General features: G+C 38.7%; 1 protein-coding gene across 9 annotated transcripts in view; it reads left to right on the top strand.

The window, feature by feature from the left end:
* The window catches only part of LOC123768916 (Ankyrin repeat-rich membrane spanning), an 866,672-nt gene that overhangs the window by 739,064 nt on the left and 102,522 nt on the right, over positions 1 to 25,086 (top strand). For 8 of the 9 annotated variants that reach the window (XM_069309136.1, XM_069309137.1, XM_069309135.1 and 5 more), the window contains 15 exons: positions 5,795 to 6,013; positions 6,522 to 6,620; positions 7,218 to 7,514; positions 8,089 to 8,280; positions 8,549 to 8,710; positions 9,166 to 9,351; positions 9,680 to 9,812; positions 10,842 to 11,006; positions 16,717 to 16,924; positions 19,106 to 19,252; positions 19,979 to 20,127; positions 20,230 to 20,491; positions 20,657 to 20,879; positions 21,617 to 21,796; positions 24,328 to 24,459. In XM_069309136.1, the coding sequence (XP_069165237.1) occupies positions 5,804 to 6,013; positions 6,522 to 6,620; positions 7,218 to 7,514; positions 8,089 to 8,280; positions 8,549 to 8,710; positions 9,166 to 9,351; positions 9,680 to 9,812; positions 10,842 to 11,006; positions 16,717 to 16,924; positions 19,106 to 19,252; positions 19,979 to 20,127; positions 20,230 to 20,491; positions 20,657 to 20,879; positions 21,617 to 21,796; positions 24,328 to 24,459 (2,745 nt within the window). In that variant the 5' untranslated portion in view covers positions 5,795 to 5,803. Of the gene's footprint in view, positions 1 to 2,154; positions 2,233 to 5,794; positions 6,014 to 6,521; positions 6,621 to 7,217; positions 7,515 to 8,088; positions 8,281 to 8,548; positions 8,711 to 9,165; positions 9,352 to 9,679; positions 9,813 to 10,841; positions 11,007 to 16,716; positions 16,925 to 19,105; positions 19,253 to 19,978; positions 20,128 to 20,229; positions 20,492 to 20,656; positions 20,880 to 21,616; positions 21,797 to 24,327; positions 24,460 to 25,086 lie in introns of those variants that run through there. The other variant, XM_069309134.1, reaches the window with a different exon arrangement.

The raw sequence follows: 25,086 nt of genomic DNA, 5'->3' as shown, positions 1-25,086 counted from the left end.
ATAATTCCCTCCCAATCACTAATCTCTATCTGGAGAGCGTCGCGCTCTAGGGGGAAGCTGGGAACACATGGAGCTTAGAGTTGCTAGGTCAGACTAGCTCGGCCATTTTCTTTCACTACAATCTCCTTTTCCGTTTTAACTTTCGTATATTCATTTTAACCTCCAATTCCATCCCTTTCCCCTCCGCCTACGTGGTATGGGTTCTGCCTATTGACAATGTGAAGGCTGTTGACAGACACTGATTGCTTACTTAACTATATAGTTAACTTAACACATACTTAACTATATAGTTAAGTAACTATATAGTTAAGTATGTGTTAAGTATTTACCTGAATTCACTTGAGGGCCACTCTGTCTAGTAATCTCGACAGGGACAGGAAGTTGACGGCTTGTCAAAGAAAGGACTTTTAACACACACTCCCCAATACTGTCTTTGTGTATATATTTGGTTTAGGCCTCGCCAGGAATTTTTGGTATGTTATTCTTGTCTGCACGAAGCTCATTATTTAATTTATATAAGAATTGTTGCCTGTGCACGTATTAATTATACACGAGGCTGAAGGCGCGTGCAGTGGAGGTCGCTTTCAGGTTCAGCATTAGCAGCTTTGACTAGTTAATGGATGGGTGACCACGTGGCCAGCCTCGTCCTTGGCTAGGGAGGCTTAAAATGGTAATTAATAATGCTAAAATTTCTAAGAGCCACGATGGGGATTTAAATTTGCACACTGCGTACTCCCAAGCAATAATAATATAATTATAGTAGTTATGCGTTAGATTAGTGTGCTGCTACCGTGTTCTGTGAAGGATTATTTTATCTATTTATTTATTTATTTATATACAAGAAGGTACATTGGGTTTATGAGAATACATAGCATAGTATTTACAATCTTGTAAAGCCACTAGTACGCGCAGCGTTTCGGGCAGGTCCTTAATCTAACATAATTTTAAGTAGGTAAATTCTACAAAGCATAGATGAAGGGGTGACTATAAATACAAAATACAAATACACTATTACTCGTCTATTCTTATCTCAACTATGGTATTTGTGCTTGGGGTTCTACTACCCAAAATCATTTACGTCCTCTAATTACTCATCAATTGCAGTCATTGTTATGCATTTGTAAAAGTTATTAAATTGGACTTATAGCAGCAAAGACTTGGTAGCTTTCGGCTTTTGCCTGTTTTACAATTGGGAGCGGTCGTAACAGCCCGCGTGGAGACAGATGTGTAACTTAATAATTAAGGATCTGCAATTAAGGTAACTTAATTGCATGAGATTGTTACAACGCGCAACTTAGTGTATGACCAATTAGGCTGGCGTTACCAAATACTTAGTTCCAATGTTAAATGTTACATTGCCACACACAAGTTACTGTGCAAGCAGTGTTGTTAGTTATCGTTATAGTTTTAAGGTTCACAGATTGTAAAAATTGCCAACATCCACTAGGGTCTGATAAAGACCGTTTGCGCTTTCTCTAACCCCCCTTTTTTGCGCTACCGCTCACATGACGAGTTTGGGGTACACAATAATGTAGCCGCCGGTGGCAACAATGGCTTGCTGGACACCTAAGATGGTCACCACAAACTATAATATTGTTTATAACGAAATATATTACAGGCTGTGGTTGGAATCTTTGCATAGGTGTTTATATATATTTTATATAAAAGCCACTAATCACGCACAGCGCTTCTGGATAACTTTTAATATTAATGATTTATTTCATTTTAGGGTTATACGATGAGATGTTAACATGTATCAATTTTAAAACCAAATTCAGAAAGATTTACTTTCGGTGACTAATTGTTCCAAGTAGTAGAGTACAATATCCAAGGGCCAGATTCACGAAAGCACTTACGCAAACACTTACGAACCTGTACATCTTTTCTCAGTCTTTGGCGGCTTTATTTCCAATTATTAACCAGTTAATGAGCTCCGAAGCACCAGGAGGCTGTTTATAACAATAACAGTTGAATGGGAAGTTTTCATGCTTGTAAACTGTTTAATAAATGTAACCAAAGCCGTCAAAGATTGAGGAAAGATGTACACGTTCGTAAGTGTTTGCGTAACTGCTTCGTGAATCTGGCCCCAGATAGATATCAGTGCTTCGGAGCAGTGTTTCTCAGCCCCTGCTTGTTCGTAGCTACAAATAGACAGGTGGTAAAGGAGTCATGTTGGATTTTTTCCAGAGCAACCGCCGTCTCTACCCTGCGCCAGAGAAGAGGAAGATAACCGTGAGTCACGAACGCTCTCCACCTGAGCTCTGAATCCGGATTGTCAGTGTTGACTAATTTCTCTCTCGTTCGACCCGGATTCATAAAGCAGCTACGCAAGCACTTACGAACTTGTACATCTTTTCTCAATCTTTGGCGGCTTTGTTTACAATTATTAAACAGTTAATGAGCTCCGAAGCACCGGGAGGCTGTTTATATCAATAACAGTTGATTGGGAAGTTTTCATGCTTGTAAACTATTTAATAAATATAACCAAAGCCGTCAAAGGTTGAGGAAAGATGTACACGTTCGTAAGTACTTGCGTAACTGCTTTATGAATCTTGCTGGAGATAACAGCACGTGACTGGCTCACCCACTCGGGCTGCAGCGTACTGGAAGATTAAACTCCAGTTTACGCTGCGGCAGAGTCCTAGCCAGAAGCATTTGCTTATTGCCAGTTACAGGATGTTGAAACTGAAGGGAAAAAAATCTTCATTCTCGGCGAATCTGGATTTATCTCGGTATTTGAGTTTGTGTGCTGATGTTTGATGGAGCTTATGGATTTTAGTTTTCCTCGTTTTATTTGATTTCCACATTCTTGTCATGGTGTTCACGCTTAAATACAAATATAATGAACTGTTTTGAAATATGGCAGCATTCACTGGATTCGGTTTATAACGAATTTTTTTGCATACTTTTTTTTGCACGTGGCGCACGTTGGTTATGACAATTTTATTTATTTTATTTTTCCCTTTAACATGTTAATCATTATTGATACTGCTCTTTATTATTTTATCACTTTTGCTTTTTGCGATATTTATAACTTATTATTAGTGGGAAACTTGTTATTGATGGCGGCTTCTTTAAGATGAGAACTGATTAGCCTAAAAAAAAGAAGTGAAACTTGCATCATTGAATCAATAACGAATGGAATCTTTTATATAGATATCAGTTCGCAAGTTTAACAATGTTTTTTTTTAACAAAGTAAGGACGGGTTGGTTTGCGAGATGTAATCAGACGAGGTTAAGCCTATTAACTCCCGATCAGTAATAATTCGAAAGGTAGGTTTACTGGTCATTTGACTGATGTAAAATGATTAGTTTTATTGTGCAGCATAACTAGGCAAGTCTGTAATGATGGTTGAATGTGACGAGGACGTAATGGCAGCATGTATAGTCTTTTGATTGTCGTGAAGCTGCCGTAGATAAGAGTATCTGGGATTTCTGATTCGTGGATAATACATGTATATATGGTTATGCAGAATAGCCGAAAACGTGTTAAGCATTCTCTATTTTTCACATGTGGGTTATTCTGCGTACTTGGATCAGTGTTTTTGTGATCATTGTTGCTTATATTATATGGTTATATTGACTTCTGAGGAATGACGTGAGCAATAAAAATTTTGCAGGATGAATTTTTTGAATGAACGAAGAGGAGGAGGAGTGTTATTCTAAGCATTAACCTAGAGTGATCAGTGAAGTGCTGTATGGGGTATCAAGCGACAGGTATGAACAGCACTGCAAAAATGTATCTCTAGGGTGTATCCATGTGCGTGAACACACGTGTGTTCATTTACATGTGCACTCAAGCACGCAACCTCAAATGTTAAAAAAAAAAAAAAAAAAAAAAAATAATGGGAGATCAGGCTACATCACACAGAACGGTTCATTATTAAGTGGCGGGGTTCCAGGAGCTGAAGCTTAATACCAAAAATCACAGTTAGCTACACACACACAACTAAAGGGAGGTAAGGTTATAGGGAGGTAACCTATACAAGGCTTCAGATTGAAATTGAAATAAGTTTATTGAGGTAAAATACACACAAAGGGATGAGGTAGCTCAAGCTATTCTCACCCCGTTCATCGTGTTAATACATACATAGACACACATCACAAGCAATAAACGTATTACCGAACATTGAGAGAGATACATACACATTTCGTAGGCTTCAGATAGTATAACGAAATAGTATTGCATTGTTTGTTGGCTCAGTGGATCACGGGTCCCGTATGACCGTCCTTCTAAAAGAATGTGTCATTTTGCCGTACACTTAAGGGACTTAAGGACTTAAGGGCAAAAAACTTAAGGGCAAAAACTCTTCAGGGCAAAAAATCGTCGTACTAGAAAATGGCAGCGACTGGCGAAATTGACATAGTGTCCCGTTTCCTGGTTTGGGTCCGCTGGTAGGTTAGGCTAAAGGGTATTTTAGTACGACACTTTCTTGACGTTGGAAAACCTTAGGAGGACGGGCTGTGAATTAGCACCCTGTATAAAAGTTTTCCTTATTGTATAATTCTTTTATATAAGCTACTCTAAGTGATCGCAAGCAACGGGTTATATTGCCTTAAATTTAGTTTTAATTAGCCGTTTATATCAGTCCATTCTCAAATATAGTACTTACAGCAAATATTTGGTACAACGTACAAAACTGCACTGTTGGGATCCCGAAGAGTTTTTCTGCAATTGAATTAGCCCAATTGGCATACAAAAGTAGATAAGGAAATAAAGAACCTTCTAACCTGTCCAATGCGTGAACAAGCAATTTTAGGCCAAATATACGCTCTTAGGCCTAAAATAGGTTGTGCTATAGGAATGTTCAAGTTCGGTTTTACCTGAATTTACCTGAGGTCTACTAACACACTAGTGGCCTCGACGAGGATAGAAAGCCGGCGGCTTGTCAATGGTCCCCCCCCCCCCCACCAATTTAGGCTTTAGGAAGCCTCTACATAGTATTAAAAATCGTGAATTTGGCTGCAACGGTCCAACAAATAGTTGCTATAAGTACTATTATTTTAAAAAGGATGGGAATTAGACTCGTATGCACAAAGTCAACATTTAGATACCCACCGGCTCCCTGAACAAAAAAGGTTTGCAAATAGGTGTTATCACTCAGTAGGTGGTTTGTTATGATACTGATGGCCTTAATGACTGGTAAAGTCGCCATATTTTATCTATCCGGTCTTTGTAGTACGAATGGACCTCCTCTAAGCGGTCCTCCCAGCCAAGGTTCAGGAAACAGCCGTGTGGTTACCCATCCAGTCGCTGTCCAGTCTCAACGATGCGTAACTTATTTACATTATCTGCGTCACGCTAATATATGGCTCAGTCTGGAAAAAAAAAGATTCACTGGGCCCCCCCATTGGCGTGCCTCATGAGGATCAATAATATTGCTGTGACTGGATTAATTGTATATATCTTCTCTAGTAAAGTCTAGTTCTGTATTATAGTAAATGTAGAATTTTTGCACCAATCAAAAAAATCGATGCAAAGCTTTTAAAAACTTTAAAAAGCACAAAAGTTTTTAAACAGTTTTGAAGCTTTGGGCACTTTTAGGCTCGAGGGATTATAAATATCGTATATGTAGCTTCGTGCAAAATAAAGCCACGTGTAGAACATCGGGACTTTTTTGCATTCATCTACTTTCAGTACACTGTTTTTTTGCACGTGCATAATGTTGTCATGGATTTCATCAAATTATGTGCATCGCTGTACGTTTTCTTTCCACCACCGTTGGTAAACTCGTCTATTTCTATATTGAACCCCCAATCTTACACATTTTCCCGTTTGGTGTCTCTCCGGCAGTCGGACCAGATGGTGTCACTGAGTTTCAAGTCCCTGGAAACGTACATCACCGAAGACAACTTCAGCGGCCTGCAGACTTTCTTGGCTACCCGCTCTGTGGTTATAGATGACAAGGATGAGAATGGCGCCACTGCTCTTATCCTGGCTGCCAGCAAGGGCAGGTCCGAGATGTGTAACGAGCTTATCCTCCACGGAGCAGACGTCAACGCCGAGGATAATGTAAGTTGTTCTCCGGCTTCTATGGGAGAGGTTTCGGTCTCTCTATGAGAGAGGATAGGAACAAAGGGGGGTAGAAATAGCCTAAGTTACTCTATCCCTTTGAGATGTATTTTTTCTTGTCTCAATAAACATACTTGATAGAAACAATCTCCCCAAAATCCATATGGGTTCTTGGGGGGATAGTTTTCTTAAGTCATTATTGCACTTATTGATCATGAGGACCATCTTAGTCATAAACGGGGCTGTCTGTGCACTCATTCATGCACTTCATTTTCATAGTTCTGAACCTAACAGATCAGAATAATTTGTTTCGGGTATATAACTGAAAACTCCACACCCCAGAAGTGACTCGAACCCCCATGTACATGGTACCTTAACCACTCGACCATCAGTGACTGTCGGTGACTGGGCTCAGGGACTGAACCCTCAAATTCTTTTAGTTAAGCAAGTTAGTTTTGAGCTAGTTATAAAATCTACAAGTAATGATGTAATGTTGCCACATCCTCAGGACCAGTGGTCACCCTCCATCACAGCGACCAAGGAAGGTCATGTGGAAACTGTGGCAACACTGCTCGATCATGGCGCCAACATACATCACAAGGACATGGTATGATGATTTTTTGTTTTACTACAACGTAAATTAATTTTAAATTTTTTTAATCACTATTATATATTTTTCAACCCGTTCTCGCACTTTTTAAGTCAATATTGACTTATTAAACAAGTGCATATGTGACATACTAATTTATTGTAAATATTTTAGTTTACCTTGAAAAGCTTCATAGAAAACACCGACCTTACCTAACCTTCTTAGTATGTTAAGATAAACATCTTATTGCTTCGTAATTACAATAATTACTTAACCTATTATAGGTATATGTTAAGTAATTATTGTAATTATGAAGCAATAAGATGCTTATCTTAACATACTAAGGTGGTTAGGTGAGGTCGGTGTTTTCTATGAAGCTTTTCAAGGTAAACTAAAATATTCACAATAAATTAGTATGTCACATATTGACTTATTAAATAAGTCAATACTGACTAAGAAAGTGCGAGAACGGGTTGATATTTTTTTACCCAAAAAATGGATACTCTTGATTTTGTATACTAACAGCCTTGCTCACTAAAAAGTTAATGAGATAATCATGAATATGGATCAATTTATTTTTCCAGCTTAATATTAATTAATCCATTTGCCTTGCAGGGTGGATGGACTGCACTTATGTGGGCCTGTTATAAGGGCCACACTGCCCTGGCCAGCATGTTGCTTTCACGTGGTGCTGACCCCAACACCCAGGGTCAACATCACATGACCTCATTAGTGTGGGCAGCTGGCCGGGGTCACACAGAGATCGTGCATGACTTACTGCAGCATGGTGCCAAGGTCAACATTGGGGACAAGTTTGGGACAACGCCGCTCATCTGGGCGTGCCGTAAGGGATATTACGAGATCGCCAAGGATCTCTTGCAACATGGAGCCAACGTCGACGCCTCTGGCATGGTGTGTGTTCTTGGGCAGTTGGAGTGATCGTTGCAAAGATCAAAACTTTTGTTTTTACTTTAACTAAGAAATATACGCTATCGTGGAACGTTAATTCTAGTTAGGTGGGGGTATTTGAGTGGGGGTGGGGGTGTTAGGTGGGGGTGTCTTCAAATTATTTCATGGTTTAGGATAGTGACGAATTAGTTTCCATTTTAGGGCCATGAAATGTATATTATGAAGTAAATTTACATCACGTCCACTGATCATAAAGTTAGTGCTTACTACTAGATGAAAGACCAGTTTTTTAGTTTAGTTCATTTATTATGTACCCCATACCTATCCTGTGAGCGGTAGTGGATCTTGATGAGCTAGTTACAATAAATCTTGATAAGAAGTTACAATCGTGATGAGCTAGTTACAAAATTCAAAGCACAGTTACGTTACTGATAACAACCAGGGAGTCAGTTTGATTTAATAATTTACAGACGTGCAGTGGAGCAATAAAGGCTAATGTGAAATCCAATGATGATTAATTCATATGTCTTGTGGTGTCTCTTTACAAACAAATTAATGGTGTGATGTTTCTGTTCAGTACTCGTGGACGCCATTGCTAGTAGCAACAAGAGGCAACTTCCTGGAGTTGGTGCAACTGCTGCTGGAACACCGGCCCAACCTCAATGCTCTTGACAAAGATGGAGGCACTGCGCTTACCATTGCTTGCAAAGAAGGGTATACAGAGATTGCTAATGCTTTGCTAAATAGTGGAGCTTATGTTAACATGCAGGTACAGTACAGATAATTTCAACTCGGTATTATAATTTTCTATTACAGGTGGCTTTTCATTATCATCTCGCAGATTTAGTGCTGTATTGCACGTTGCATTAGCAGTTAAGATTTACGTTTGTTAATGAATGATTTTATTTACTGTTTTAAGATTCTATGTTAAGTTGGCTGTGAATTTTTGTGAAGTGAACTGATTGATTTGATTCACGATAGTAAAATATTGACATTGGTGAGTAGTGCTAATTGATATAGGCAATTGTACCCCACAGGATCGCAACGACGATACTAATCTAATATATGCTGCAAGAGGTGGTCACAGAGCGGTGGTAGAAGCCCTCCTCAAGAAGTACTGTGACGTTGACATGGTGGGCAAGGATAGAAAGAATGCTTTATATTGGGCGGTAGAGAAAGGTCACACTTCTGTTGTTAAGGTAAACAATTAGTGGTTGAATGTTGTATTAAACCTTAAGCCGTGATTCAATACAGTTTGTAACTAGAATGTGTACTCATTTTGACTAGATATTTCGTTCAATATTAAATGTCTTAAATTTCACTTGAACTAATCTGATAGTCTAGCATTCTTGCTCTCTTAGATGATATTTCGCTGCCAGATCCTGCAACATCATGCATGGTACATGCAATTTTGATAATATAGCTAAATGTTTTCAATTAAATCATGAAGCTAGGCCTCAATTGCTTGCCATTTCTTGTGGCAGGTGACGGGAGACATCTCCCGTCACGCAGGGTGCAGTCGCACCTCCACAGATCTCCAGTATCATCTATTGATACTGGTAATGGCTCAAAAGGGCCACCACTTACGGGCTATTCATGCCCATGCCACCTTTTGGGTGGCTTAATCTTTATCACTCAATCAATCTTGTGGCAGGTGTTGTTAAGTGCAAACCCTGATCTGGAACACACCACCAAAACCGGAGATGCTTGTCTTCTGAGGGCAGTCAGGAACAAGAATGCCGAGGTGGTTCAGCTGTTAGTCGACAAAAAAGCTCGGGTATCGGTGACGGATAAAAAAGGCGACACTGCCCTACATATTGCCATGAGAGGACGTTCAAAGGTATGTGGATATATTGCCTTCGGTTTTCTTTGGTTTAGAAACCTCTTAATCTCATGGCCTTGAAAATTTTCAGAGAAATACGAGATATTAATATGCAATTGCCAATGCTGTACTTGCTCATCTAGATTATATTTGCTTTTTAATAGGGTCACTTGTAGTGGCATCTTGAAGACTTTTCAGTTATTACAAGAATACCATACAAGTAGGCCGATTTTATTATACAATACTGCATAGTGTAGTATATTAGGAGCTATATAACCTTTGCTGGCTTAGCCGCTTTCTGATAAATATACCACACTAGTAATAATGTAATTACAATTTATTGCAGAGAATAGTAGAAATCTTATTGAGAAATCCCAAAAATAGCCAGCTGCTGTACCGTCCTAACCGAGCTGGCGAGACCCCATATAACATCGATCTCTCCAACCAGAAGACCATCCTCGGCCAGATCTTCGGAGCGCGTGAGTTACATTTTATGTGAATAAAGTGGGGAACGTATGCATAATGTAGCTTTGTTTGCGCACACAGGCAGCTAGCTGGTAGTGCTTGCAGGGCTTTGTGCACAGGCAACTGGTAGTGCTTGCAGGGCAGTACATGCAGGCTTCTGGTAGTGCTTGCATGCTCAGGCTTCTGGTAGTGCTTGCGCGCTCAGGCTTCTGGTAGTGCTTGCATGCTCAGGCTTCTGGTAGTGCTTGCGCGCTCAGGCTTCTGGTAGTGCTTGCGCGCTCAGGCTTCTGGTAGTGCTTGCGTGCTCAGGCTTGTGGTAGTGCTTGCGCGCTCAGGCTTGTGGTGGTGCTTGCAGGGCTGCATGCTTCTGGTGGTGCCTGCAGGGCTGCATGCTTCTGGTGGTGCCTGCAGGGCTGCATGCTTCTGGTGGTGCTTGCAGGGCTGCATGCTTCTGGTGGTGCCTGCAGGGCTGCATGCTTCTGGTGGTGCCTGCAGGGCTGCATGCTTCTGGTGGTGCTTGCAGGGCTGCATGCTTCTGGTGGTGCCTGCAGGGCTGCATGCTTCTGGTGGTGCCTGCAGGGCTGCATGCTTCTGGTGGTGCCTGTAGGGCTGCATGCTTCTGGTGGTGCCTGCAGGGCTGCATGCTTCTGGTGGTGCCTGTAGGGCTGCATGCTTCTGGTGGTGCCTGCAGGGCTGCATGCTTCTGGTGGTGCCTGCAGGGCTGCATGCTTCTGGTGGTGCCTGCAGGGCTGCATGCTTCTGGTGGTGCCTGCAGGGCTGCATGCTTCTGGTGGTGCCTGCAGGGCTGCATGCTTCTGGTGGTGCCTGCAGGGCTGCACACTGTTTTGTTATGTTAGGAGTAATAAATTCTTGTATGATTTCATTACTAGGTTTTGCTAAATTGATACAATCATCAATACAATCATCAATTGTATTGATGATTCATGGAACTATGCAGTACATGATATGATATAAAGTGATACTTATACTATACTGTAGTAGGTACTGTATCATATTTTTTGCTTTCCGTGTTTTCACGACAGGTCGTCTTAACACCAATGAGGACAACGAAAATATGTTGGGCTATGATCTTTACTCGTCATCCATGGCAGACATCCTCAGTGAACCTTCTCTTTCCATGCCCATATCTGTTGGTCTCTATGCCAAGTGGGGCTCAGGGAAGTCTTTCCTCATACGCAAACTGAAGGGTAAGATATTTATGGATGAAGTTTTATCGTGCTGTGTTTATATTTGTAAGTAAAACTTATTTCAATCTTTCCATTTTCCATACATATGTGTATACAGTATGTATATAAAATATGCACAGCAAATCTACTTAGTTTGTATGATAGCCACAGAAATTCTAAACACTGAACTATGTGATTCTATGCCTAAACTATGCTGGACTATAGTCACTAGACACTCAAGAATTGAACATCAAAGAGGCAGCAGTTTGTGATAAAAAGAAGCGGAAAGAAAATTAAAAGGTTGTCCTTCCAACTCGCTCTAACAATACGCAACAGCAAACCAATGAAGCCTGCTAAACATGCTGATTTCGACAAACCATTATTCAGATAGTTTACTCGGCTTCGTGCAAAAATAGTTGCAGTAAAGTTAAATGTAAACAATTTCCAGACTAGCACTATCTTATCTTGAGGTTATCTTGAGATGATTTCGGGGCTTTAGTGTCCCCGCGGCCCGGTCCTCGACCAGGCCTCCACCCCCAGGAAGCAGCCCGTGACAGCTGACTAACACCCAGGTACCTTGAGGTTATCTTGAGATGATTTCGGGGCTTTAGTGTCCCCGCGGCCCGGTCCTCGACCAGGCCTCCACCCCCAGGAAGCAGCCCGTGACAGCTGACTAACTCCCAGGTACCTATTTACTGCTAGGTAACAGGGGCATTCAGGGTGAAAGAAACTTTGCCCATTTGTTTCTGCCTCGTGCGGGAATCGAACCCGCGCCACAGAATTACGAGTCCTGCGCGCTATCCACCAGGCTACGAGGCCCCACGTACTGGTTGGGTATATGGCTGTAAAGAGAGAATATCATAAAGAAAAATGAGGCAGGACATTAAGGACAGGGCCAGATTACCCAATAGGCCAAGTAGGCCATCCCTAGGGCCCAGCAGTACACCTTTTTGTTACACTATAAAAATGAACAAATATGCAAATACTTTGAGTAATCAGTTATAGTATTTACTTTTATCATGAGGCAAACTTGTACTGGTATATGTATAATGAGATTTAATAGTGCATTTTGGAAAATGAGGAGAATGAGAAGAGTGCTGGGTACTACAATGAGCATTTAGGTGATGCTTTGCATTACTTTTGACTATTGTTATACAGGTCTTGACTTCATTTGGAAGGGAGAGAGCCATATTTTAGGTTCCTTTATATGCATGGCATATTTGTATAGACTGATAGACTTTACATAAATATCAGAGATAAAGTACTTCTCAAATGATGCTATGGGTTCTATTACATCCCTCTAGGAAGAGTTTCATGTATTGGTTAGTGCTTCAAAATGGTATATGTATAGTTTTTATAAATAGAAAGTGCACAGCTGAAGGTAGTGTGTTCATACATTCAGTACTGTATGTGTGTTAGGGATTTTAATGAAACGTCTTCACTGTAATAGTTGAGTTTTGTTTGTTGGGTTTAATGTACCTGTCACCAACAAACTAAATCACCACAAATTGTTTGTGGTGATTTAGCCCCACAGGAGATACAGGGATAGGCAAGAGAGCAATATAATACGAAAATAGCAGAGTAGTGGCTAATAGGATGTGCAAACTGTTTGGGGCACTTCTTTGGTTGTGAGTAATTACCTAATTGTAGTTACAGGATGAGAGCTACGTTCGTGGTATCCTGTCTTCCCAGCACTCGTCATATAACGCTTTTTGACCTCCTCCGCCTTCAATGCCTCTAACCTCTTCTCATAGCTCTTTCTTACTTCCTGAATGAAAGACGAGTTTTAAAGTCTCTTGTAATGTATAGGCCTAAGAATCTTCATTTGTGTTTTTTAGCTTTATATTGTACAGTTGGGTTTGTTCTAGACTCAAAATTGGGAATCCCGGGTTCAATTCCTGGGGGACAGAAATGGTTGGTTATGTTTACTGTCACCTAATGTGCCTATTCACCTAGCAGAAAAGGTACCTGGGAATTAGTCGGCTTGTTATGGGGTTGCATCCTGGGAAAGGTCAGTAGTTAGACGTTGGGCATCGTACAAAACACACTGTACTATCCATGAACTTAAAATGACATCGTTACGGAAATTGTGACACATACTGACATTTGGAACTCGGTTGAATTTTACAGGGTAGGAGCTTGGTACAGTATAGTTCTTTTCAAATATATATTTATACAAGATTGTCCAATGAACACACACTTATTTTCTCGAGACTAAAACAATGGCTGGTCCAAGCACCCGATTGATGGCAAGCATAGTGAAGTGAGATATTCGCCAATAAGGCATGTTGCAACATTTTGCTGGGCTTCTTGAATATATCTGGTAAGGTTAGCCACAGTTGAGGAAAAATAGCTGTTGCATTCGGTAGCTGTTTCAGAACCTACTGTCAGTGTACTGCCAGTTTTACAAAGTTTTATATAATTAATAATTTATTGTATTGGGGGACAGGCAGCCAGTGTGTTCACACACATTAGGCTTATATTGAGGTCCTCCCCCCGTCCCCTTATCCCCCAAGGTTGAATTACTGACCCCGCCCAGGATGCAACCCTTCAAGAAGCTGACTAACTTCTGAATACGTACTTACTTACATGCTTAAAAGAAATTAGAACTAGAGACTGCTATGGGGAGTATATCTTCGCCAGCTTCAGAGTCAAGGGTGCCGAGTCTGTCCTGTCTGTGGGTGCAGTCTATAGAATTCCCAACACTGATGTGTCTGTATTCAACTCAAACCTTAGAAATCTAATACTTGATAACAGACTGAACAAAAACCACCTAATTATCGCAGGGGACTTTAATATTGACCTCTGCGAGCCAGAACACCCTACTGCTGTTAGCTTCCTCAACTGTATGAATTCCTGCTTCCTCATACCCTTAATCACTAGACCTACTAGAATCACTGATAGCACTGCCACGACTCTAGATCACATCTGGACCAACATAACCTCTCCGCTTACTTCAGGTATAATCACCGATAGCACTACAGACCACTACCCCACATTTCTCTTAACTAACATTAGCAAACCACCTCTAGAAACAAGGGAGTTAAGCTTTAGGCTGCACAATGAAACTGCTATAAACAATTTTATAACTGCTGCTGATAATGTCAACTGGGAGTCCGAGTTAGGTAACATAGGGGACATCAACCTAGCAGTGCAATCTTTTCTACAAACAACTCTTAGCCTTTATAACACCCACTGTCCTAGGCTTACAAAACAAGTCACAAGCAAAAGGCTTAACAATCCTTGGCTTACAAAGGGAATACTGAAATCCATTAACAAAAAACACGACCTTGAGAAGAAGTATAGGTTAGGAATTGTCTCCAAAGAATTCTCAAAGAATTACTCATTATTGCTATCTAAGATAATTAGACGAGCCAAAACTAAATACTACGAAGATAAATTTACTCAAATAAAGAGCAACATTAAACAAACTTGGAGCACAATTTCACAAATATTGGGATCAAAGAAATCTTTAAATAACAAACCGACTCTCCTGTCTAATAACGATGGTCAGCTTTCAGCCTCTGATTCTGCTATTGAGTTCAATAGGTTCTTCTCTTCCATTGGTTCATCCCTTGCAAATGATATTCCATCTTCCAGTACTGACATTAAGGACTATCTTACAGGTAACTATCCACAGTCTCTGTACCTAAAGCCTATTAACTCCACTGACGTCAATGAGATAATCCTTTCCCTTAAAACCAAGTCTGGTGCCCTTGAGGAGATACCAACTTTAATTTACAAAAAAGCCTCCAGATCTTTAGCCCCTGCTATTGCTTTGCTCTTCAACAAGTCACTTGAACTCCAAACCTTTCCAGATATTCTAAAAAAAGCGAGAGTAACGCCTGTCCACAAATGTGGTGACCCCACAGATGTTAACAACTACAGACCTATATCAATCCTGCCAAACTTGTCAAAAATTTTTGAAAAACTTATATATTAGCAGCTTTACTCATATCTAGCCAAACTCAATATACTTAGCCCTTGCCAATATGGCTTCAGACCCAAAAAAAGCACTAACGATGCACTTATTAGTATGCTTAACTCGATTCATACAGCTCTTGATAAAAAGGAGTTCCCTGTTGGGTTATTTGTGGACCTGCGTAAAGCTTTTGATACTGTCAACCACCATAACCTTCTTCTTAAATTACATCATTATGGAGTCAGAGGACACTCCCTACAATACCTCGAGTCCTACCTTACTGACAGGCTCCAATATGTTTCTGTGAATAATACAATTTCTCCCACCCTACCCATCAACATTGGTGTTCCTCAGGGCAGCATACTTGGCCCTCTCCTCTTTCTCATCTACATTAATGACCTTCCAAATGCCTCCCAACACCTCAAACCAATTCTATTTGCTGACGACACAACCTTCATTTACTCCAGTCCTGACCCTCTTGCTCTAAATGCCACAGTAAATACTGAGCTAAATAAAGTCCATCTTTGGCTAACTGCCAACAAACTCACCCTTAACATTGACAAAACTTTCTATATTCTGTTTGGCAATAAATCCTCTAGTCTTATAAATCTCAAAATAAACAATACCCAAATTAGATGGCAAATTCCTTGGCATTCTCATTGACCACAAGCTGAATTTCCAGGGACACATTCTAAATATATCAAAAAAAGTTTCAAAAACTGTGGGCATTCTTTCTAAGATCAGATATTATGTACCACGCCCTGCCCTGGTGACTCTCTATTACTCCCTTATCTATCCTTATCTCAACTATGGTATTTGTGCTTGGGGTTCTACTACCCAAAATCACTTACGTCCTCTAATTACCCAACAAAAAGCCGCTATTAGAACAATATCCAACTCTGGCCCCAGACATCACTCGGTACCCCTACTCAAATCTCTGAATATGTTAGATATTAAGTCACTGCACATTCTCTCATGTGTATTATACATATATAAAACGCTAAACTATAATGCCAATCCTGATCTTAAAAGCTTCATAGAAGGTTGTAACAGAACCCATGAGCACCACACCAGAAATAAATACAGTTTTGATATTCCTAGAGTACGTCTTAATCAAACTAGATATGCTCTGCAAATCAAGGGGCCCAGAATGTGGAATGACCTTCCCAACCATGTTAAAGACTGTACCTCTCTCAACCAGTTTAAGATAAAAACTAAACACTACCTAATAAATTCCCTGTAATCTACCTCACTCCTCTATTGTCAACCCATGTCTGTTTTTTTTTTTTTTTTTTTTTTTTTTTAATCAACACTGTTTGTCAACCTATTGTATTTGTGCTGCTTTTTCAGTCATGTTCCCCCTTTTTTTATCTTTATTTGTATTTGTTCTCAACACTTTTTATTCTTTATGCTCAATTAGTATTAAGTTCTAGATATTAATGTTTTTCTTGCCCGAAACGCATTGCGTAATAGTGGCTTTAGGCATTGTATGTACTAGCTCTATCTATATATCAATCCATTAATGTAACATCACTTGTATGTATATACCTTACCTGAATAAACATCTGAATCTGAATCTGAATCTGAATCTACTGCTTAGTGAACAGGTGCATTAGGCGATAGGAAAAGCACTCGACCATTTCTGTCTTGGTCGAAATTCTTGATTGCGAGTTGAGAATGAACCAGACTGTATATGTGGTCAGTTTTGATTGGATCCCAGGATATTTAAAATGATTTTCATTTTTTGCATGTTCTTTATGTAACTACGTATTAATACATGTCTGCATATATTCTAAATTTTTTCAACAGAGGAGATGGGGAGTTTTGCTCGTCAGTGGGTAGAGCCATTGTTTCAGTTCTCCCCACTAGTACTATTGGTGGTTATCCACCTGTCATTATTAATTGGTCTCATCACGGCTGTACCGACATTTTCTTGGATTGTGGGCGTGGCCACTGGAGGTGGAGTCTTCCTTCTATCTACCCTCTTCCTTGTTGCAGTTTGGCATAGTTCGAGAAGGTACAGTGTGTATATATATTTTATCAATCTTTTTTTTTTGTACAGTAGAAATTTACTGACATGAAATATTACTTAAAGAGCATGTAATTCATTTGCTCTTTTACTGAAAGTAGTTCATTTTTAATTAAAGTTACATGTATGTACAGTGCTTTATTTCAAGGTTTATATTCTTGTCCATTTTTTAGAATGCATCACTGTACAGATTTATTATAGAGGAGATTAGAAGTACAGTAAATGGTTAAAATACTTTGAAAGTTTAATGGGTGGAAGTGATGAGAGGTGTTAATGTGAACAAGATAGAGAAAAGTGTAAGATTGTATACCAGCTGAAGTATCTTTGGAACAGCCGAGTACATCAATCTTGTTCCTAAATGCTAATCCTGATCTGAAACTTTTCTTGATAGGTGTAATAGAACCAGTGAGCACCACACTAGTAATAAATCTCTCTGTCAAATCCCCAGAGTCAAATCCCCAGAGTCAAATCCCCAGAGTCAAATCCCCAGAGTCAAATCCCCAGAGTCAAATCCCCAGAGTCAAATCCCCAGAGTCAAATCCCCAGAGTCAAATCCCCAGAGTCAAATCCCCAGAGTCAAATCCCCAGAGTCAAATCCCCAGAGTCAAATCCCCAGAGTCAAATCCCCAGAGTCAAATCCCCAGAGTCAAATCCCCAGAGTCAAATCCCCAGAGTCAAATCCCCAGAGTCAAATCCCCAGAGTCAAATCCCCAGAGTCAAATCCCCAGAGTCAAATCCCCAGAGTCAAATCCCCAGAGTCAAATCCCCAGAGTCAAATCCCCAGAGTCAAATCCCCAGAGTCAAATCCCCAGAGTCAAATCCCCAGAGTCAAATCCCCAGAGTCAAATCCCCAGAGTCAAATCCCCAGAGTCAAATCCCCAGAGTCAAATCCCCAGAGTCAAATCCCCAGAGTCAAATCCCCAGAGTCAAATCCCCAGAGTCAAATCCCCAGAGTCAAATCCCCAGAGTCAAATCCCCAGAGTCAAATCCCCAGAGTCAAATCCCCAGAGTCAAATCCCCAGAGTCAAATCCCCAGAGTCAAATCCCCAGAGTCAAATCCCCAGAGTCAAATCCCCAGAGTCAAACTGAATCTGTGCAAACACTCATGCAAATAAAAGGACCCTATGGAACTTGCTCCCTAATGAACTAAAAAAATTGCCCAACCTAGACCTTATTCATAAGTAAAACTAAAAAATACCAAATTTCATTCTCATAGTTTCCAGCCTTGTGCTTCAAACTAGTAGTGTTTCTTGTGCTACCCATTCCCCCAGTATTAGTCCTCAAGACGTGCATCTTCACCAAAGTAATTACATCCGTCAATTTATATTATAATGTTGAAATCAAATTTTGCTACAATACAGCCATTCATCTTATCTGATCTGTCAGGTTAACGACCTGCCCAAAATGCTATGCATGTTAATGGCTTTACAAGACTGTAAAAACACCAATGTTTTGTAATCAAACAAACCCAATATACTGTCTTGTAAATAAATAAATTAAATAAATAAATGAATACCGTAAGTAATATTGCCTACTCAAGTCCTATATGTTTTCTTGTTAATTTTTAAGTGTTTACACCAATAAACTTTGAAATTTTACCGATTTACTGTTATCTTCTAGTAGCTTAATAAGTTACGCCTTTGTATTTTCTTGCTGTTATTAATATTAAAAACTATTTCTGTACTGCTGCTGGAACTACAGATTGCATACTATAATACTCCACACCCGTCATCATTATCACCTTTTATATTTTACATCATTTGTTATATTAAACATTTTCGCATATGTTAGCTTCTCTTGCTAAATCGGCAGCCCTCGAATACCTTCAAGACGTCTTCGCTCAGCTATCTGAAGCAAAGGTCAAAGCAAAGTTTAAGGGGAATAATAGCCATTTTTCTGTACTTTGATGCATAAGCAATCCAGAAATAACTTGCTTGCCAGGTTAAAAATAGTTAGTGTAATCCATAAGAATCAATTGCTTATAGCAATTTGAGCACAGGAGGTACAGTAATTGCAGATAGTGTTTGGACCCATTTGCAGGTTAAATAGGCACAAATACTTAGTGTTAACTTAGTTACATATTCCATATTTTTGTTATATATATACACAAACAAAAGTATTGTCCTGTAGAGGAATCTAGTTACTAACATGAACATCTTTATTACCCAGGTATGACCTGCACATATGGTATAAATGGAGTGTGTCGCTAGAAAAACATATGGCAGCCTTCAAGCTGGTGTTGCAAGTCATCTTCTGCTCACCACCTGGAACACAGTGGAAGGAGTGGAAAGACGGTGTGCAGGCTAGACCACTCAAGTGAGTAGTTGAAGTCGGTTCACTTCTGAAACTGCTACCAGATGCAGGACTCCCTTATGTTCCTTTACTCTCAAATTATTAGATCATAAGTGTATGGTGGAATCTACTTTGGATCGCTATACAGTATTTTAAAAATCTTGATCATCCAGAAACTTTGCCACCAGAAGTCTTGATTATTTGAAGGATGTTGTTGTTAGAGATTCACTACTTGGAACAAGCAGTTCCAAGTAGCACGGGCTATGGTGAGCCCGTAATTTGAAGGATGAGTTGCGTGTGACAAGTAGAGGCTTTGTGAATAATGTGCTAGAATTTAATATTTACTTCAAAGCTCCATTAATGTGAGGGGTAATTAGACCATGTTATGAAGGTGAATATACTGAATGAGACTAACCTTCCCAGAACTGAAATATTGAGATTGTTATGGCCCAGTTCTTGAACCCATTAAACTATAAAAAATCAGTTGGATATAAATATAAAACTGTGTAACTAGCTTATCAAGGCTGTAATTTACTTAATTTAAGGAATTTTGGGGTTAACCTTCCGAGTCCATTATGTGCCATTCTAATTTTTTACACTACCACCCACAGGATGGGTATGGGGCACATAATAATTTAAATATACAAAAACATGCATAAATGTTGTATATTACTCAATTCTTTATCATTGTGGCATTGACCTGAGATAGGATACAATTTATGTAACACTGACATTCAATTCTTGATGTAGGTTCATCTTTGCTGAAGGCGCTAAGCCCAGCAGCACAGCTGCAGGAGAAAACTCTGTTGTTCAGATGCTGGGTTCTCTCTTTGACATGGTAGAGAGAGAATATGGCATGTTTGCCACTAGGTTCTACAGAGCCTTTCGACCCAAAGCTCGTGAGTGCTTATCTTATCTGCATTAATATGACTGATAATGAAATTTATATTGAACTTTTGAAGGTGTAAAAGCATATGCTTAAAGTAATTCCAATTTAACAGAGGGCTCATCATCTCCTTGGAAGTACCGGCGTCTCTGTGGCATTCCATACATTGCCATCTTTTTTGTTACTCTGATTTGCCTGCTGACGGTGGGAGTTATTACGGGACTCTTTGGCTTTCATCCGGAGACTCTGGTTGAGGAGGAAGAGCCAGGAATGAATGTGCCTGGAATGGAACACCCAGTAGAGGAGGAGGAGGAGGACGATGACGATGATGACGACATCAGTGGAGAGTCCAGTGAAGAGAGCGAGTATATCGATTTGTAAGTATCTAGAGTAACTCCTTAGAATGCTTTCTTTTTTTCTTTTTAATGCCTAGTTTTCTTTTAAAGCACAATCCACATTATGTTTAAACAAAGAAAAGCATATTTTCTGATGGTTATGTATTGCAGTAATGTATATTAACAACATAATTGTCCTTCCTCCAGAAGGCCATACCATGGAGCGTTAATGAATCCATTACTGATCACTTTGGGTGTATTAGTAGCCGTTGTAGTGGTGGCTAACTTACACACCTTGGCACGTATGGTTGGCTCGCTCATATTCTCTCACCGCCGCCATCTCCTCCGTGCTGTAGCTAAGCTTGACACAATTAAAGCTGAAGGTTATTTACACACGCTCAAGAATGAAGTTAATCTCATGGTGGAAATGGTAAGTAAATGATAAATGTTATTCACCAGAATACTTGTTGGCAAACTTTGCCGAAAACCAGTGGCTGTAATGTGCATGTTGTCGACCTTTCTTGTTTTGTAATGGTACCTGTTAGGATATAAGGTGTTAAGTAGGATAAATTACTACCTAGGTTAGGCTCATAATATGGTGTGAAGATGATAGTTTGTATTATAAGTACTGTACCATAAATAATAGATATCTGGCATCTAAACAGGTGAGACTGTTTTGCTCTCGAGACTTGCATTTCCTTCCCTGCTCAAATTTAACGGTACACACTTAATATATTAAGGAGAGTATCCAATCGTATCTTTTATATCAGTTTAAAGTTCCCATGTTGTCTTTCTTGAATAATGAAGCATAGTTTTTAAATTATAAATTTTGTTCATATCTGCTCATGCTAATGTTAAGGGCAAAAAATAATGAAAGCTGTTTTTTAATGATCTTTGTGTGTGGTCCAGGCCTTGAAATAATCTTGTTTCATTTCATTTAACAAATTTATATCATTATTTATACTAATACATCAGTGTTTTCCTAAGCACGAAAGATCTCTGCAAGACGTGGTTTTCTGGCTTAAATTTTTTATGTATAAAAACTTTAATGGATCAGTTTTATTTTTAACTAATAATGAGCTTTATTTTTTATTATCAGATTGCCCCATTACGTTTCCCAAATGTATAGAATATTAACTTGTTGTATTCAACTTTGTGGCATAATAGGTAAAGTGCCTGGATGCCTTCACTGCCCAGCAAACACGTCTCGTGGTCGTTGTGGATGGCTTGGACAGCTGTGAGCAGGAGAAGGTGCTCTCGGTCCTTGATGCTGTCCACACACTCTTTACAGATTCTTCTGCACCCTTCATCATTCTTCTTGCCATTGATCCTCACATCATAACTAAAGTGAGTACCTGTAATGTTTATATATTATATGCCTCCAATTTCTTAATGTCTCAAGCTACAGTATTTTGTCAAATTCAGGTTTCATATCAAGATTTTCAAATTAATGTTGTTTTCAGCTGTTGGAAGTCTTGATATTTTGTAATTAATACAATGGTACTATAAATGACGAGTTTTTAGTAATATTCCGTGATATCAATACATCTGTGTGTATTTTGTAATTATTTCATTGAGTGGCTTTAATTAATGACTTTCCATTTGTCATTGTTTTTATGCAACTGGATCACAATACCAGTCTTTGAAATGTTTATCTCACATTGATATACTGTATAATCCTCTCAATTAAGGAGTGCAAAAGAAGATAAAATGCATGTAACATGACTTAGAATATATCCGTACATCCTCAGTTTGATCTACGTGCAATGAATGTGTTTTTCGGGACTTGTCCCAATTAATACATTAGTATGTTGACTAGTGTGTGGGGCAAAATAGTACTGGCCAACAAAGTTTAGGCCCTTCTAAAGATATTGGAGCTGTGTGTAGTTAACAGGAGGGTTGCAAATAAATGGAGTGAAATGTTTATATACTGTGTGCATGTTGGGGAGGGAGTTGGGTGGGATTCGACCCTTTTTTTTTTTTTAATACCATCTTCAAAATTCTAATAAGCTAGGAGCTCTTTAATAAGATTAATATTCTCTTGAGACCTAATGCAAAGCCTATTTATTAATGCTGCTGCCTGTAGGCTGTGGTAGCCTCGAGACAGCAGAAGGTACAGAGATATCGCACACATTGTATATATATATATGTTAGTGGCAGACCTTACCCTTGTTGTGTAGACAGTGGCGGGGACCTGTGCATCTGGCAGGAATGTTCGTGTACCTGTACAGTGCTGTAGTAGACTTTTAGTCTATAGTTCTTTGTAACTTTATTGGGAATGATTACAATGTAGACTTTGTTGCAATACAAAGGCTAAATTTAACATTTAATTAGAATCGATTGTTTCTAGTAATTGAGGAAACCATGTGAAATTAATTGAAGCTCAACCAATTAAGTTATTCAAGTTAAGATTAATAAGGCAAATACAGTAGTTTTGTATATACAGTACCTGGTAATTTAATGTAGTTAAAATTGTTATTCAATGAAGAAAATGTAAATGTTTGTACAACATACCAGACATTAGATAGTTATTGCACTATTTAGTACCGGCAGGTAATTTAGTAAGCTGAAAATGTTTCTCGTAAACATTTAAATGCTAATGTTTTAAATTGTTAAATACAGTATGATTAATGTGAACTGCTGCACTATGATCAATTCAAATTAATACGTGGCATTCCATTAGAAAATTACTTTTATTCAAATTATAATTTAGCCTCTGTGTTGTCAAATATGATTGTTGTGCATGATGTGGCTGTATTGACCTTGAAAATTGTAAGGAGTTTGTCTCTCTCTTTCTTGCTCTCACTCTTTTTCTTTTCTCTTTCCCTTTCTCTCTCTCTCTTTCTCTCTCAACCTTCTTTCTTTCTCTCTCTCTCTCTCTCTCTCTCTCTCTCAGCTAATCCAAATTTTTTGTTCGTAAAACTTGTATTTTTTTATTTTAACTGCTGTACAGTATTTCCTTCTGCTTGATTGTCTTTTGTACGACTTTAGTACTTTGTAATAATACATTTTTTTCCGTTACTATATACTATATTCGGTTAGCTAGGTCTGGTTAAATGAGGTTAACATTGTTAATGTGTGTGTGTGTATATATATATATATATATATATATACAGTATATATGCATGTCTTCTCTTGCTTATTTCATATCTTTGTTTAATCAATGAAAATTTCAATATAAATCGTGTTACATTTGTGCAGTCCTGGCATCCTTGCTCACTGTGCATTAATTCACCACATTAAGTCTGTACAGTATTGTACTTATCTTTCTGCTTCATATTTGTTAACCAATAATTAATAACCAATACTAAGAATTAATGTAAAGTGCTTAAATGGTGCAGTCATTCTTATTGCACTCATTACTTTTCCATATTTTAAAGTCTAGGTTAAAATTAGAACAAATATTACTGGAGAACACCAAGTTTAATATTCCTAATAAGAATATTAAAATAAAAGTAATTATAAGATTAACCTTTTCATGAACAGAGTTGGGAAAGTGCAGATATGTTAAGGCATCTATTCTTTCAGGAGTGTATTTCACCCGCTGCCTAAATTAATCAGGAACTGTGAACTTTTCTCTCGCCTACTTTTGTGTAACAATGGGCCGAATTTTGGATGAGCACGTTTTCTTTTCTAATTGACTTTAATCATTCATCAGTAAGCTATAATAAATTACCTAAGGACCTTACAGATGCATTTCAGAAGTAAACGTAATAGTATAGTATATCAGGTGGGACTTATTCTCCAGTTTGATGCCTTAACTCCGATTTAGATGTGTTTACTGAGCATTAGTTTCGTTTTGGCGACAGTGACTCTGGCCTGTGTTTGTACCAAGCAGAGTTCTGGTTGACAGTGAAGATGTTCCTCTCCTTTACTAGGCTATAGAGCTTCACGTTCATCGGGTATTCAGCGAGTCGTCCATAAGTGGTCATGACTACCTAAGAAATATTGTCCACTTGCCCTTTTATCTTCAAAATTCAGGACTTCGTAAAGTGAAGCAAGCTCAACAGGTATGTGATCTTGTAATTTAGTTTTTGTAATACATTTTATATATGGGGTATATTACAGAAACTATAAAAAATTATTTGCAAAAATTACAAAACATTTAAAAACTTCCTTTCTCATGAAAGGATGGTTTTTAAATGGCATGCTAAAAAATTGCTAGTCTTAAATAATGTTGCACTTTTAATACCATTAACTTCATAATTTATATCATATTTTCCACAAGGACGGATTGAAGAGTATACTGTATGTGAAAATAGAAATAAAATGTATTGACAATCTTCCAGGCTGCTAACAATATTCAGTTAACTACTATTCAATATTCACTTTCCATAGTCACAATTGTACAGTATTATGTAAATTATTAAAATTATCCAGTAAAATCAGTGGTCAAATATGTATCTATAGCCAAGGATTTAGATTCATAATATGTGTAATTTTTTTGTTGATACTGTTTGCCTAATGCAGAATTTTTCAAATTTTGTACAAGAAATCAACAATTATAAACTTGCCATTCAAAGAACTGTGTGCCGTTAAAATTGTAAAAAAAAAATACTTCATCACTGCTCATTTGTTATGCAATAATTGCTGTCATAATTTACTACTTGCCATATAAAAGGGTAATGTTTTAATCA

This window comes from Procambarus clarkii, chromosome 64 (assembly GCF_040958095.1).
Source record: "Procambarus clarkii isolate CNS0578487 chromosome 64, FALCON_Pclarkii_2.0, whole genome shotgun sequence".
NCBI lineage: Eukaryota > Metazoa > Arthropoda > Malacostraca > Decapoda > Cambaridae > Procambarus > Procambarus clarkii.
Note: the sequence above shows the minus strand (reverse complement) of the source record. Positions and strands in the feature narration are given on the sequence as shown.